Source organism: Hypomesus nipponensis, chromosome 13, assembly GCF_054491055.1.
Source record: "Hypomesus nipponensis isolate SF chromosome 13, ASM5449105v1, whole genome shotgun sequence".
Classification (NCBI taxonomy): Eukaryota; Metazoa; Chordata; class Actinopteri; order Osmeriformes; family Osmeridae; genus Hypomesus; species Hypomesus nipponensis.
In genome coordinates, this window is record NC_140373.1 from 7817782 (window position 1) to 7834613 (window position 16832).

Here is a 16832-nt window from a genome sequence, read left to right on the forward strand (position 1 = left end):
TAAAAACCCAGTGATTAGATTTACAGGAATTTGAACAGTTAAACATATCTCCTCTGTGTGATGTTTTCTGGAATTGATCAATGAAGTACAGTACATATGATTGATTGTTAGACATTTTAGAGGATCGATGCGCTTCCATTTTCCAGTTGAGACACGGAAAGAACAATACAATATTGTGTTTATGTTCCAAAGACAGGTCATTTCTCAACACAAACGTTGGGTTGCCTCTAGTGAAAAACCCTGTTTTACAGTTCTACATATACTTATACAGCAATGCATTTCTGATAGTGTAGTGAAGATGTGGACAGATTGTTCCAGAACAGCAGCTGAGGAATGTGATGGACAATTGCAAACTGTAGGGAGTTAGGTGGCTGAGCAGTTAGGGAATTGGGCTAGTAATCAGAAGGTTGCTGGTTCGATTCTCGGCCGTGCAAATGACGTTGTGTCCTTGGGAAAGGCACATCACCCTACTTGGGGGAATGTCCCTGTACGTACTGTAAGTCGCTCTGGATAAGAGCGCCTGCTAAATGTAAAGCAATATCTTTTGTGTGTACTGTCTCCCATGGACTTACACATAAAGCTTTTCTATTTGTCATATGACCCCCCCCCCCATTCCCCCACACAATTTCCAGCCTCCAGCCACGGTAATGAGGAGCAGCCAGTCGATCAGCTCCCACTCCTTCCTCATCCTCTTCCTCCTCTTCCTAACCTGGCCCAGCCTTGCACAGGACCACGATGCCACCACGGCAACAGAGAGCCCGACCTCTGACCTTAACACATTGACAGACAATCAGACGGCCTCATTCTCTGACGAGGAGATCACGACACAGGCTTCCCTGGAAACGGGTCTGTCAACGCCTAGCAGTGGCGATGCAGATGACGAGGATGTCATTCCGATCACTGGAACTCGTTGTCAGGGTTACTATGATGTCATGGGCCAATGGGACCCTCCGTTCAACTGTAACGCCGGCGTGTTCCTGCATTGCTGTGGAACCTGCTTCTACCGGTTCTGCTGCCAGTTCCGCCAGCAACGCCTGGACCAGACCATCTGCTCCAACTATGACACGCCCATTTGGGCCAACACCGGCAAGCCCGTGGCAACTGTTCCTGAGGGCCAGGGCGACCAAGAACGGGACCGCACCCACATGATTGTGTACATCATCTGTGGGGTGGTGGCCATCATGGTACTGGTGGGGATCTTCACCAAGCTGGGCCTGGAGAAGAGCAGAGGGGGAGGAGGAGGAGCAGGGCAGAACGACCTCAGCAACTCCAGGTGAGCAGGAGAGACAGGGGGGAGAGGAGGGGATACACACGTGAAAGTGAGTGTATGTGTGGGGGGCTGGGTGTGTGCGGGGGTGTGTGTGTGTGTGTGAGTGTGTGAGTGTGTGTGGAAGTGAGTGTGTGTGTGTAGGGGTGTGTGTGTGTGTGTGTGTGGGAAGGTGTGTGGGGGGCTGGGTGTGTGTGAGTGTGTGTGTGTGGAAGTGAGTGTGTGTTTGTAGGGGTGTGTGTGTGTGGGGAGGGGGGGGGTGGGTGTGGGGGGGTGGGGGGGTGTGCGTGTTCTGGGAATATCAAGCATCTCAGACTACTGATATGATCCGAATCTGATCGCAATCTTACAAACTTAGTCAGTGTGTGCCTAATCACTTTATACATACACATAACTGCATTTTTCTTCCCTTCATATTGAACGCAGAATGAAACTGCGGGGTAATATGCTGTTCACCTACTAATATACTATGCCCTGGAGGTAGTAGAGGGAGGAGAATGTAGATGCAAACTTAATGCCTCTGGATGCAATTAAATAGAATTTAATAGAAACACCCATCAGATTAAATAAACCTTCGCATGGTTGTTTTCAGAAATACCTTAAAGGGCTATACTCTGTAGTCATCACACTAAACCTGCCCCACATCAGATAAAACGGTTGTGATTGGCCCGACCAGATTCTGGTCGGAGGGAAATTAGTTTGAATGGGAGGGTGGACAGACCCATCTGTGAGAGCAATAAACTCACAGATCTTTCTGTTTACCAGGCTGAGGAGAGGGTGAAAGATGAAAAAGAGAAAGGGTGCAGGTTGAGAAGTCAGAGGGAGAGTTACACATGATCTATGAATAAGTAAATGAAGTGCATTACCTGTAGGCATAGAACAATGAAAAAGCTTTTATTAAGGAACCCACCAAAAACACCAACTCTCATCTTGATGTGACTCCTCATTGAGCTCCCATCTCCTTCACTCCTTTGCTCCCCTCTGATCGTCAGGTTAAATATCCAGCCCAGAGTTCAGTCTCTCCCTCAGGGCATCATTACCACAAACAGCCGCATGGCATGGGTTCAAATCCCCCCACGCATTCATGGTTCCCATCAACCTGTCTGTTCTCCCTCTCAACCCTCTCTTTGTATGGCCATTTCTTTCCTCCGGTCTCTCCTCCTTTCTTTCTTCCAGTGCCTCAGGGTCTTTGCAGTCTGCGGATCTAAAGCAGAACTGGAGGGAGGAAAAGATTTTACTTTTCTTTGTTTCTCTCTCTTTGTGAAATATTTCTCTCTTTTTTTCCTCTTTGTCTCTTTAATATACCTTCATTCCATTTGGTTCAGTTCCATCCGTCTCACGCTAAGGTCCTTGTTTGTTAGCAGGCACATCGTACAGATATCATTCACTATTATATTCACGTACTTCGACCAATCTGGAGTGCTTTAGCATCAACAGTCAACCAATGTGGAGGTGGAAAATACATAAATGCAAATGTGGGGGGAAAAATGCAAATGTTGAAAAACGCCCTTAAAGACCCCCATGCAGCAGAGTTAAAGAAGAATTTCCCAGTATGTCAGGAATCCTGGTGATGCATTAAAGAACTGCTTTAATACGGCCGCCCAGTATTCCTGCAAGGATCATTCAGCAGCTGTCAGCATGGGAAACTGTCTCACACTAGGGGAAGTATTCCCAGTATTACTAATCTTGGGAGGTTAACAACTCTCTAAATCACATAAACACTCTCAGATTAACCCTTCTTACCAGATAAATCAATGTGGACTACTCCAACTGGCAGAAAGCACCATTTTTGACTGGAACGATCATTTCTCTGGCTGCCCCATCCACTCACACTGTTGGGACCTCCTTCCTGTCATTTGGTAGAAATACACAACATGGCTAAATAAATATGTTCAAATTGACATGTGTATTTCCTCCTGTCCTCTCTTAATTCTCCTATCCTGATCTCTCCTCTCCTTTTCTCTTTTCTCATCTTCTCTCCTCCCTTCTTTCTTCTCTTCTCCAACCTTCTCCTCTTCTCTGCTCTCCTATCCTGTCCTTGGCCGTCATCGACAGTGTACTAGAGCAGGTGTACGTTTCTACTGTGGTACCATGAGAGGCTGGACCACTAGGCGGGGTGTAGGGCAGTGCATCACAACCGGACAGAGCAGGCCAAGTGTGTTTATTCACCAACAAAAATTATTTCAGGAAGCAAACTTAAATTATTTTAAAGCAAAACAGACGCTTCATAAAGTTGCTCCTCATTTGGATCCTACCAACGGTATACGCAAGATCAAAGTTCCTCTGGCATCAAACTCTGTTTGTGCCAGGTACGCTCCCTTCTGCTTGGTGTGTGGGTCCACTCTTTTGTACTCTCTCTCTCCCACACCTGAGCTCCCGCTTCAATCAGAGGGCTGAAGCATTTGCACCTATCTGCCTGGTGCATTCTGGGAGACGTAGTCCTCCCATCAGCCATCTTGTGGCATGGTAGCCACTCCTGAAGAGAAACATAATGCCCCTCTACCACACATCCTCTCATGATGCCACCCTACCTCCCCCCGAAATAATCACTGCAGTTGGTTCAGCCCATTTGCACTCAGCACAAACCAGTCTCACAAAGGGGCGGATTGCGCCACTCTGCCCAGCCTCAGGTTATTCACGTCAGACGTAATGGAAGGCATCAAGTGGAGACTTTGCATGAAGACCGCAAACAAACAACAATGACCTTCATGGACAAAGCCAGGGAGCTCACATGTAGTGATTTATAGTTCAATTAACAACCAGAATGAGGAGGGTGACATTTAGGTTGTGAGAGCATGCCTCAGATCACAACATTCAGAGAACACTGGCTCAAGGCACGGATAGCGTGGTGTACTTTATCCACTTTACACCAGGGGGGAGGACTGACACGGGGGTGGTCTGGAGATGTTGTCCACTAATATGGTGGATGCGTGTGTGAGTGTATGTGTATACGTGTATATGGGCTAGTGAGAGAAGCTCTCTCTGTTGCACGTTATAGAATATGAGTTATTATGTGTGTCAAGAATGTTAGTCAGCGTGTTCGTGTATTTGCGTGTGAGTGTATATGGTTTTGAACTGAATCAGGCCCAGGGCGTTTTTAGATGTTATATAATGTTCGGACATAGGACTTGACCTTCCTTATACCACAATGCCCTACAGCTGAGATAAGACACAGCTACATATGGAGATGACTACAGGGACATGCATATGGATCACATAACTCAACAGAGAGGATTACCTTTCCGTTTCTCCATCTCTGCATCCTCCCATTCCCCCTTTGATGAGCTACGCCCCACCCTGCTCTGGTTCAATGTGACTTTCATAACTTGTTCCATATTAAAGAGAGACGGAGAGATGAGAGAGAGAGAGAGAGAGAGAGAGAGAGAGAGAGAGAGAGAGAGAGAGGGAGAGAGAGAGAGGGAAGGAGAGAGAAAGAGAGAGAGAGAGAGAGAGAGAGAGAGAGAGCGAGAGAGAGAGAGAGAGAGAGAGGGAGACTGTGTGACTTGTGTGTGACGTGTGTGACGAATCAGAACAGCTTTAAATATGCGTGAGTCACAGTCAAAGACACATGAAATGCATGTTTTGTTTGAGAAAAGCCGTGAGGGGGGAAAGGTAGGGACCCCAGCCCCCTCTCCCCCCTCTCCCCCTCTCCCCCTCTCCCCCCTCTCCCCCCTCCCCTCCCCCCTCTCCCCCCTCTCCCCCCTCGCCCCCCTCGCCCCCCTCCGTTCCTCCATTTATTCATCCCCCAATTCCAGGTTACCTTCAGCATCTGTCACTCCGCATTCTTCTCTCGTTCAGACAAACTCAACTCATCTGACCCCCAAAATGTATAACTACATTCTGTGTGCATGTATGTATGTATGTATGTATGTATGTGTTTGTGTGTGTGTGCGTGTGTGTGTGTGTGCGTGCGTGTCAGTTTGTGTGTGTGAGTTGGGGATTATCCAATGTATCCCACCTACTCCATTCAGAATCCTTTGTGAAGAATTATAAGTGACATTCTCTGTTCCCGTTCCCCCAAACCTTCTCTAATGCATCCCATTTCCTCCATACACCTTGCACCCCCCCCCCCACACACACACACACACACCCACATACACACACACCCCAGCTGCTCAGTCACCCCTCCCATGCTCTGCTGTGTGTGTGTGTGTGTGTGTCAGTCACACACACACACTCATTGAGACACACGCTCATCTAACTAACAGTGGGAGGAAACATTTGCTGAGGTGATGAAGTCTGGACCCTTCTGATGATGTCATATTGCCAAAGATACAGTCAAATGGAACAGCAGCCAGGCTTCAATGAGGAACGTTTCTGCTTCTCTTCTTATCTGAATAGGAACATTATTGTGTGTCTGTGAGCATATTTGAAGATGTGTAAATCACTGCTCTGCCACCCTAATCCAGCCTGACAGTTTACTCTGAACCAGTTTCAGCCACACCCCTAATACATTTAGGGAAGAAGGAGGAGGAGAGAGGGAGAAGAGAGAGAGAGAGAGAGAGAGAGAGAGAGAGAGAGATAGAGAGAGAGAGAAAGAGAGCGATAGAAACAGAGGCAAAGAGATGGATTCAGATTGATAGATTGATCTGTCCAGCCGGGTGACAACAGTAAACAATGAGGGCAAGCGAAGGACAGATGTTTTACGGAGAGGTCAGAGTTGGCACACACATCCACTGAACATTATCACCTTATTCATATGGCTGCCTGTCTGTCTGTCTGTCTGTCTGTCTGTCTGTCTGTCTGTCTGTCTGTCTGTCTGTCTGTCTGTCTGTCTGTCTGTCTGTCTGTCTGTCTGTCTGTCTGTCTGTCTGTCTGTCTGTTGTTTGCAATTCTACATGTATACCTGTGTGCCTATCTGTCTGTCTGTCTGTCTGTCTGTCTGTCTGTCTGTCTGTCTGTCTGTACATGCATGTCTGCCTGGTCTATCATCGGGATGGGGGTGAAGCTGAGAAGTGGATCCAGCTTCTCAGCAGTGATGAAGACTCATTCTGAGAGCAGCTGATTAGATATATGGGCTCCTGATAGAGGCCAGCTAATTGGTTGTTACAGGGCATTAGCCGGCGCCCATCTCACAGTCTGTGTAATGAATGGATAACTCTGCACCACCACTAAGCATTAGCCATGATATCACAAATCTCGGATGATAGACTTACATAAGAGGCTGGGGATGGATACTGTTGGGCCAATTAAGTAATGATGTACATGTAGAAATAGATACTGTATTTCAGCGTATGAAGAGACAGAAATACAGTAGATCATCTGACTTTGTTTTGACCTCCAAGAGGGCATGTGGATGAGGAGGATACTCTGGCATTTCCTTTATGTCAAAAACTGAATATTATTGTCAATGTAAAGACCATCCCAAAATCTGACAGACCACAATCTCCTTAATTAATCTGTCTCTCATACAAAGTCTGGTTTGAGGATTCTATTCATCTGGTCAACAACCAGACCAGGAGAAAGTATGATGCTGTAGTTTGTAGAAAGTATTAGAAAGAAGAGAGGAGAGGAGCCCAAGGCAAGTCTCAACCAGTGAGTCAGAGAAAAGAAAGGGGGAAAAGTAGGTTTCACGAAAAGAGAGAAAGAAAGAGACACATTTAAGGACTGAGATGGCAATGAAAAAGAGACGAGGACAGCTTGTAACTCTCAGACACAAACTGTGATTCAGGGGTTAAGAAAGGAGGAGACTTGGTCACTCACAGCTGGGCTCCCGTCACATAAAGACCGCTCGTACTAAAAATGTATTTCTACAATGTACTTTCAAATGTACCAACACACACACACACACATACAAACACACACATTGAAAGTGATTATGTGGGAGGAATCCCTGGAGACAAGACAATACAATACACAAAAAACAACCAGATTATCATGTCTTCCTCAGACACCAACACACACACACACATGGACACACACACAACATCTCCACAGAGGTAGCTCAGTAGCAGTAACGTTGGGCCCCTGGGCATCAATCTTATCACCATGACACACTTGCATACATGAACACACATCACAGAAATCCCGGTACAGCATTAGCTAAGGGAACAGTATTTGGCAGCTCTGGCACAAGAGTGATTGTCCCTTTGGCAGACCCTCAGTGTGGTCCCAGTCCCTCATGCACGGAAGGGAAAAGTTCCCGGCAGCCACTGCACAAGCGAGCAGGGATTTACACAGAGCTTACTTAGTGCAACACAGGCACCACTGTTTGAATTATTGATCAAAGGGCAGAGGACTGTCAACACTGTCAATTCAGCAAACTGAGAGAGGAAATGTGTTTTAAACTAAGTGATGAATGTGTTTTCTGCTGGAAACGCTTAATGGATTGTTGGTCAAGTGAGAGGAAATGTTGGACAGTATACAGTATCACAATAGACTGAGAGACAACGCAGCAAGCAAAGATAATGCTGCTCTGTCCAGTGTGGCGCTGATTTGTCGAACTAAAATGTACTTTTATTAAATGTCGCTAGCCGATGCTGTTCTGCTACATGACAGATGACAGATGGACACTTTTCTCCATGCAGAACCCTGACAGAGCTTCTGAAGCAGCCTGGGGGGGAGGTGAGTTCCGTGGACTGCACCGTCTCCAGCCCCCCCATAGGAGCAGGGGCCAACGGGATCTCTGCTAGGATGCTACGCAGCCGCAGTGGTAAGTACACACACAGTGATGTGTGACAAAAAACAATGATGTGTTTAACTGCTCACTGACTCTTTTTTTTCAGTCTCTCTCTCTCTTGGTCTGTCTCTCTCTCCCTTTGTCTGTCTTTCTCTATTTCTCTTTCTCACTGTCTCTTTCTAGCTGTCTCTCTCTCACACACACTTAGATATTAATGTAAGAATAAGGCACAGAAAAAGAAACTATGGCTCAGATACCCCCCCACACACACACACACAATCACACACACATACTCAACCAAACTCATCAAAGCAGACAGAAAGAGGAAGTGGAGGGCTTCTCTTTGTTCCTCTGTGGAAAAACAAAAACAGCCCAAACTCTTTCTGCCACTGCATTTGTTTTTCCCAGAGGCCTCTCTCTTCTCTCTCTCTTTCTGTCTCTCTGTCTTGCTTCCTCTGTCTGTCTTTCTCTCTCCCCCTTTCTGTTTCTATCACTCCTTCTTTCACACAAAAGTGTGGTTGTGTAAGAACCTGAACAGCTCAAGGCAAAAGTATTAGTAGTATCTAAGATGGATTGTCATTGTTCACCATCCCATGTTTTTAGGCGCAACCGAGCATACCCACTGTATGCACAGTATGCATGACGTTTACATGTTTGTGTAGCAGCTTTGCGTGTGGAGGTGAGACTGTGTACTCAAAATTAGGCTGGTTCTAGGATAGAATCAACTATGGTGAGAGATGTATGTGTGGTCTGACTGTGTGATGAGAATATAGAAATATAGAGGAGGAGGGGCAGGGGCGGTAATGATCAGTAAGTAGAACGTGATGCACATGCACATCCATGACAAAAGCAACAGCAATCACCATGCTAATTACATTCACAGGGGGAGTGAACTAGTTCCATACATCCAGATCCACCAAAGCTCTGTGATCTGTTCACGGTGTGTGTGCGTGTACATGTGTGTGTGTGTGTGTGTGTGTGTGAAAGGGGAGCGTTTGATCTGAGAGACCTCCTACCACTTCCCTCACCCTTCCAGCTGCCTATTTAGAACAAGCCTGCACACACACACCATCCCTCACACACAAACCCACACACACCATCCCTCACACACGGTGGCACAGTACGTCGCTATCGCCTAGAGGATTTGGTCGTCAGAGATGTAAGACTCACGGTGATAGCTGTACGCTCTGCCAGACTCATAAACCACTCCCCACCACATGTCTCTCTCTCTGTCTCGGCCTCAAATTTACCTAAATTTTTTTCCATTTCATTCCCCATTCCTCTCTCCACCATCCCTTCCCTCCCTGTCTCCTTCCCCCTTTAACTCTGCTATGAGAGACTGGAGCTTGGCTCCTGTGTTTCTGAACCATGTGTCCACTCGCACCTCCCACTGCCATGCTGCCACAGCTGGCCAATGACAGCGCATCATTGAGACTCTGAAGCTGATCACTGACAGGCCACGATGAAAGAACACCCTGGTCAATCCTGATGATGTACAAAACACACACTGACGCGTCCATGATGTATGTCACAACACCAGTTTACTGGATTCCTTTCCTCAATCCGGCTCTAGAAACTCTGTCTAGCCTCATGTAGGGTTAAATTCATTTTAGGTGGGTGAAAGTATGACTGACAGGATTCACACCCAAGGTCTCTTCTGCTCCATGGGACTGTGTCAGCCTGTTAAGCCAAAGCCTGGGTATTAGACCCACCTCACCTCTTCATCTCTTCAGTCACTTCCGAGTGGCTCCTGAGAAAATTGTTGAGCCAACGGGACTAGCTTAGCAACGTAGCAGAGAGGCGTTAAACCCAACTGTACCCAGCATTGGACAGTATTGGATTGTGTCGTCCAAGGTTAGGAGGTTTGAGATAGAGACAGATAGAGATGGATGATGGAATTAAATAAAGGAGAGCAGCTTATATTAGCAGCTTATATTAGCAGCGAATAAATCTGAACTGACTAAGATGTTAGTATAAAGTGGCTTGAAAGCTATCTGTGCTCCCTGTTATCCTTGCATTTTTGACATGAACATTCTCTTTCTTTTGAATATTTCCCTCCTTTTTTCTCCTACCTCCCTATCCTTACTTACACCCTCAGGACCCAAACTGACACCAGCTATTCTTGTAAACCAGCCATCTCAGCATGAGCGAGCCGCCCCCCTCCCCTCTTTTCCAAATTAAGTCTTCCATTTGATCTGAATGTAAACTACTTTCTCACCAGGACCTTCCAAGTGAGGTTTCAGTAGTACAGGGGGGTGTATTCATGTGTCTGATGCAGGGACTAGCAGAGTAATGGCCCCTTTTTCCCTTTCTCATTTTACCCAACATCAGACGTCCTGCTACGCACTATCCTCTTTATCACACTCCCCAAGGCGCATATGACTCTTTTTATGTACCATTAGGCTAGCAAACTCAGTCTCTCTCACACACACACATACATGCACACGCCGTTGCACAAACAGAAACACACATGTGTACACAGCACACACACACACTCAAAGCCTACACGTGCTTGCTGGTCTCGATGGTCTCTTAGAACTTCACGGATATGAACAAGCACAAAAGCTTATAGGGAGACATAGGGAGCAGGTGGCTCTATGGTTGAATGTGTAGCGAACACACCCATGCCAACTCATACAACATCCTGATACACACACAGCTAGTCCCAGTCCTATTCCCAGCCCTAGCCCCAGTCCTAGTCCCAGCCCCAGTTTTCAGTGTCAGTGTCAGCTACATAATTCTAGAGGTTTCTCAGCCACCCTAGTCCCAGTCTTGCACTGGCTCCAGACACACAGAGTTTGTTACATAATGTATTCACATATATGTATTGGCCTCATGTGACTCCTTAGGTGGGTCACTAAGATTTTAATAAACGACCATGCAAGGGAGAAAAGATAGACTCTGTCTGTCTGTCTGTCTGTCTGTCTGTCTGTCCGTATCTCTCTCTCCCTCTGTCTCTCTCTCTCTTTCAGAAAGAAAGCCTTATTTGCACAGTGAATTAAAGCTGAACAAAGCCTGCTCCCAGCGAGTTTCTGCCCATGCAGCAGACCTTCTTTTAGACCGCTTTCTCACTCATCATCTCCATCATCATCAACACCATCATCATCACCACAACCATCATCACCCTCTACACCACCCTCTTTAAACCATCCCCCTCTACACCACCCTCTTTAAACCATCCCCCTCTACACCACCCTCTTTAAACCATCCCCCTCTACACCACCCTCTTTAAACCATCACCTTAGTCATCTTCATCATAGTTCTTGTCTTTGTAGTCAAAATCATCATGCAGTGTATTTTGTGAAAATCGAGCTGACTCTGATCCACAAGAAGTGGTTTAGGAAGTTCAGTAAGTTTATCCTTCAAGACTGCTTACTAGAAGATGGAGATCAGAAGCAAGGGGAGATGGGAAGGGTCAGGAAGAAGACAATGGCTAGATAGAAAATGAATAAGAGGAGAAAGGAGGAGATGAAGGGAGGAAGGAGGAGTAGAAGAGGAGGAGTGGAGGGAAGAGAGAGATAAGGAGTGTAACAATAATCATAAGGCAGAGGAAGAGGATGATGATGATGATGATGATGATGATGATGATGATGATGATGATGAAGGAACATGTATTTAGAGAGTGGATTTTCGAATCTACACACCCATTTATAATGCCACATCATTTGCCACATGCTGGGAGGTCAATGGTTGGATTAGCAGAGTTCTGTATGTCCACATGTGTTAATCCACAGCCTAGGAACATGGGAGCCATCTCCACAGCTAATCAGCTTACACTACACCAAGATGCTGCACACGCATAGATGAGGTGTGTGTGTGTGTGTGTGTGTGTGTGTGTGTGTGTGTGTGTGTGTGTGTGTGTGTGTGAGATATGAAGGTAGAGGCTCAAAGTAGTTTAATGACTTCTTGACATTTCTCTTCTCTACTTAGCACAATTTCCTCAAATCTTTGACAAACTCAGTACTGCATTCATTCACATCCTGTCTTTGAACCATCCTTTTCTCAAACCCTTGGCTCTCTTTAGAGCTCTTTTTCATTTCTTCCTCTCTTTTTCTCCATACATTCTTCCCTTCTGCACCTTTCTCTCTTTCTTCATCACTCTATCCCGATCTTTCTATCTTTCTTCATCTCTCTCTCCCGATCTTTCCCTCTTTTGTCACTTGTCTTGTGATTTTAGAATTTAGTCATCTCTGAAGCTGGCTGTGCATGTGTGTGTTTGTATGTGTCAGAACTGTCAGTCCCGACCGCGCCTCCAGACAGCGGTGTGTTTGAAGCTGATGCTGCTCTCTACATGGTCATGTCACTATTCAAACCCTTGCTCCTAGTGCACACCCACATATTACACGTTGGGGAACGGAATACACATAGCAAAGTGTAATCAATTAAACAGTGTGTTTCTGAGTGTGTATGTGTGTTTGAATGTACTGTATGTATGTGTATGTGTGTGTGTGTGTGTGTGTGGGCGTGTGCGTGTGTGCGTGTGTGTGTTTGTGTGTGTGTGTGTGTGTGTGTGTAAGTGTCCTACTTCTCATCTGTGCCTGTGGGGCCTGACTGACTGACAGACTGCAGTGATGGGTGCATCAGCAGACCTCATTGATGCAATTAGAGGCTGTGTTTGTTCCATTGTTGATCAGTGATGCCTCATTAGCACCAGATGACAGGAGGTCATTGACAGAGATCTCCAACTTGCCCTGGCACTGGCCCAACCCTACACTTACCTACAACCTCATCCTTGGCCCTTGCCCCTACCCTTCTGCTGCCCCTGGTACTCACCCTCACCACCACTCCTTCCTAGCCACTCACCCCAGCTCGTACCCTGACACCGAGTCAGTCAAGGCAAGTTTAGAAGTGTGTGATTTGCCTTAAACTGTCTGGATTGTTGTTGATTGTGAAAAGGTTGTGGAAAGATAGCTGTGTTCTTATCTCTGTCTGTGACTCATTCTCTCCATATCTTTTTCTCTTTCCATACCTGTGTATTTTATTTCTCTCTATTTCTCTTTCTTCCTTCATTTTCTCTTTCCCTCTTTTTATCCATTCCTGTCACTCTACAGAACACTACCAGCTGAACAATGCAGGTTTGTCTCAGTTTGGCCCAGGTCTGCCTCACCCCCACAGCAATCTCAGTGGGTTGGCACTCAACAAGTACACCTCCCTCAAGGCTGTTGGTAAGTCGAACACACCCACATTAAACACTGTTAGAGGCTGACACAGCAGTAAGTGTTGATCCTAACTCAGTCTGACACAATAACCTTTAAAACAGGCTCTAGGTTCCCAGCTGTGGTCTTGTAAGAAGATTCACCTCCTGGCATGGAGGCGTAATGAATGAACCACTCCATTCTGACAGAGCTAGAGTCTCCGACACTACACTGTCACTACACAGACACAGACACACGCATACGCACACACACACAAGGCCACCAAGACCATGTCCTTGCCAACTGCAATTGAGATAATGCAGCCTGCCTAATCACATATCACTGTCAACGTATTTGAAGGCAGCTTATGCTAATTTATCTCAAATAATCCATCATTTCATTGGCTTGATTACCGCTCTTCATGAGCCTGATTGGTAGGCACATTGTAGATTTAACAGTTACAAGACCGTTTCTGATTCCTGATCCTTATTAAGGAGAGATATTCACATTGTTGTGTCACGTTGAACAACTGATTATATTACACACTGTCGCTGTCATCTGGCTTGCTTCATGTTAACATACATATCAAAGTGCACACATGCACACAGCCATACATCAGATAAGGACGTCTGCTGACTGATCAACAGACTTGACTAAGACTTTTAGATGAGAATCTCTTGAAGAATACAATTCCCTTGAGCAATGCAAAGGTTTTTAAGACTAACCAACAGAAGACAGAAAGCTGTTGCCAAATGGGAAGATGGCTTGACTCATCACCAAAGGCTTTGAGGCTTTGTCTCAAAGAATTGAGAGTTGACCCGGAGCCTACCTACCTCAAAAACATGACAGGGGCTCTATCTCATAGACTTTTACTTACCCACTTTGTCCCAAAATGTTAACATTCATCTGATTCAATTCAAACATTCATGACTTTTAATTTCATCCATGAAAATGTTGTGAACAGCTGTGCACTAAGGTCATGAGCTTCCTAGAAAGGAAAGTGCCAGTTTGCCCTTGTTCCTCCTGGTTCACAGAGGTATGACTCAGACAGACTAAGAGACAGACATTACAGGACTCTAATGATGTCTATACATAGAGGGCAAAGACAGATACTACATGAGCGAACACACACACCCATGCACACACACTGCTCAGGGCAGGCAGAGGCACTGACCTCCCTGAGACCTAAGCTGATGCTGTGTGACACACTGCAACCAGACCTTCCTATTTATACAACCCTTCTCAATGGGAACATGTGTCCTGACCCTAATGATCATTAGCAGAACACATACTCCACCCAGGCCTCAACCTTGGCAGTCAACCAGGGGTAACTGACTAGATTGCAAGATCAATATTTAAAACTCACTAACTTACATACCCTGAAATCATCCCATGAACTAACATAAAAGACTCACTTCAATCATCCCTCAAACTCAAACTCAACCTAACCCACACATTAACTTGCGCACACATACAATCTAGGCAGATCTATGTATCTATCTATCTAGTCTGTATGAATCAGGGGCCCAGCGGGCCATGACCCATGACCCAGGGGAAATGGCTCTCAGAGGGGCAAAAGAGGAAACACTATCGACTTCCACTTGGCCCAGAGTGCTTAAATGGTCTAGATGCAATCAATGGGTACTTATTGGGTATTCACATAACTTCTGTGTTTTTCCCTTTCTCTCTCTGTCTCTCTCTTCGGTTGTGTGTGTGTCCCCATTCCCCCAACGCCATCCTCCTTTGTCTTTCCTGCAGCGGACACAGCCTCCAGAGGTTACTATAAAAGCTATCCGCTGATGGACTTCTCCCAATACCAGCCTGCAGCAGCCCCTGCCTTCCATCATGCATCCCTGCACCAGAAAGAAAAGTCCTACCTCCACCAGGTTGACCAGGGCCACCAAAGCCACCAGCGGCACGCATCCCTGGGCCCCCATGACCTCCATGCCCCTCTTTCCATCTCCATCCCCCCCAACCACCTGGAGCGCTCTCGCCTCACCAAGACCACCACCCACCCCCTGTTGTCCAGTTCGGCCTTCAAAGCCTTGGATTCGAGTGGGCGATATGTCCACAGGCAGTCCTCCCATCCTGTGCACTCGTCCACGGGACGCCGGCACCCTACCTACTCTGTCCGGAGGCAGCAGAGCATAGAGGCACTGCAAGAGCTGTACAACCAGCCCCAGGCCTACAGAGGGCACCCTGAACCTCTGCCCCCTGACCAACCCTCCTCCTACTACCACCACACCAGACACAAGTCATACACCAACAGCAAGACTGAGGTGACTGTCTGAGGAGAGATTCAGAGCACCATGGTCCCACTAAAGAGTGACAGAAGGAAGAGAGATGTTGGAAACGAGGGAACAGAAGAAAGAAACTAGCTAAAGAACCTAGCAAACAAGTTTAAACTAGCTAAAGAGGTTTATGGAAAACTATATATAATAAAACTACATCAATAACTGTAATAAGGGAATCACAAAAGAAAGGAAAAAGAAAACATTTTAGATCTGTCAGATAAACGACACAGGAGTACAGAGTAACTACAAGACAGAGACACAGCATTACTCCTGACTGATGAACTACAATCTTTTCAACCTGACAGCATATGGACATAAAAGTAGACATGACCATGTCACTCTCCAGAGGAGACTTTCTAAGCTCAAGATAATCGTTGGTCACCTTTCCTTCATTTTCCTCCTTCTTCTCTCAGCTATTCTCTTTTTGTAGCTCAAAGGATCTCTCTATTTTGGACAACTTCACATGTTCTGCCTTTCCTGTCTGCCATACAGCTTCAGCTCACACTCCCTACATCCAATTCCACAAATATACTCCTCCTCCCCCTTCACTCCCTCACCTCCATCTGTTTTCTGGTCTGTTGGATTGTAGTGTATTCTATCCATCCAAGCAGTTCACTGGAGTGGAGCACCTTGGGGCCGCATTAACTGGACGGGGACAATACCATCATCGTGTCAGCTCCTATCAGCCCTGGCCTCAACACTCGACTCAGAGAGATGCAGACAAGGGAATATGGAGAAAGGAAGTGAAAGAAAGAGAGAGGGAGAAATAAAGACAAATGAAGAGAAAGAGGGAGACATAGAATACACACAGAAACATACGCTATACAATACGTGTAATTTCCTGGGGGAGAAGAGACAGGAGTCACCACAGATCTGGATTGTTTCTACTGGACTGTCGGGGTTATGACTATAAGTGTGTGTGTGTGTGTGGTTGTGTGAGTGTGTGTGTGTGTGTGTGTGCATGCATGAGTGGTCATGTGTAAAATCCCTTCAGGCTGTCAGTTAAAGGGGAATCTGTGACATCAACCCTGCAGCTTTACAGTTATTCTGCATTTACGTCTGATGTCTGGACAGTAGAAACATGCTGTATATTCTGCAGGGGTCATCTGTCTCCAAAGAATGAGGAGCACAATATGCCATGCATGAGAGAGCCTATGTGTGGATCAGGAGAGGACTAAGAGAGAGACCAGGGGAACTCAGAGTACCTGAGAGAGAGGGACGTAGACATGTTACTGCATGTTTACTTGACATACAATACAAACCAAATGATCTGGCACTTATGTTCCTCCAAAATGTGAAATAGAAAACTGTTTAATGTGGTGTTTTATTACAATCACAGTAGCCATTGGAATGCAGGGATGTAAATACAGTCAATAAGGACTAAATGAGGCAATGAGCCAATGGTATTGTACTATGGTGAAAGGTTGTGATCCAGCACAATTTAACTGACACTACACACCAAGCAGTGTGACATAGGCTACAACAACACACAATGCTTGGCATTACCTCATACCTCG

At 46.2% G+C, this 16832-nt stretch overlaps 1 protein-coding gene and 1 long non-coding RNA gene across 2 annotated transcripts; one reads left to right on the top strand and one right to left on the bottom strand.

Annotated features, from left to right (window-relative positions):
* The first annotated feature begins 647 nt into the window (after positions 1-647).
* shisa8b (shisa family member 8b) lies at positions 648-15312 on the top strand. The gene is made up of 4 exons (XM_084670760.1): positions 648-1273; positions 7795-7919; positions 12938-13051; positions 14780-15312. The coding sequence occupies exons 1-4, from the start codon at positions 648-650 to the stop codon at positions 15310-15312; spliced, it is 1398 nt and encodes a 465-aa protein (XP_084526886.1).
* On the bottom strand, positions 2146-2828 carry LOC146259780 (uncharacterized). Its single transcript, XR_014729575.1, has 2 exons — positions 2573-2828; positions 2146-2482 (listed from the first exon to the last, which is right to left on the bottom strand). It is a non-coding gene; the product is annotated as an uncharacterized LOC146259780 (long non-coding RNA).
* Positions 15313-16832: the final 1520 nt, after the last annotated feature.

Coding starts and splice junctions, on each gene's coding strand:
- shisa8b (XM_084670760.1), top strand. CDS start 648: ATGAGGAGCAGCCAGTCGATCAGCTCCCACTCCTTCCTCATCCTCTTC. Junction 1,274..7,794: donor AACGACCTCAGCAACTCCAG/GTGAGCAGGAGA, acceptor TTCTCCATGCAG/AACCCTGACAGAGCTTCTGA. Junction 7,920..12,937: donor GATGCTACGCAGCCGCAGTG/GTAAGTACACAC, acceptor GTCACTCTACAG/AACACTACCAGCTGAACAAT.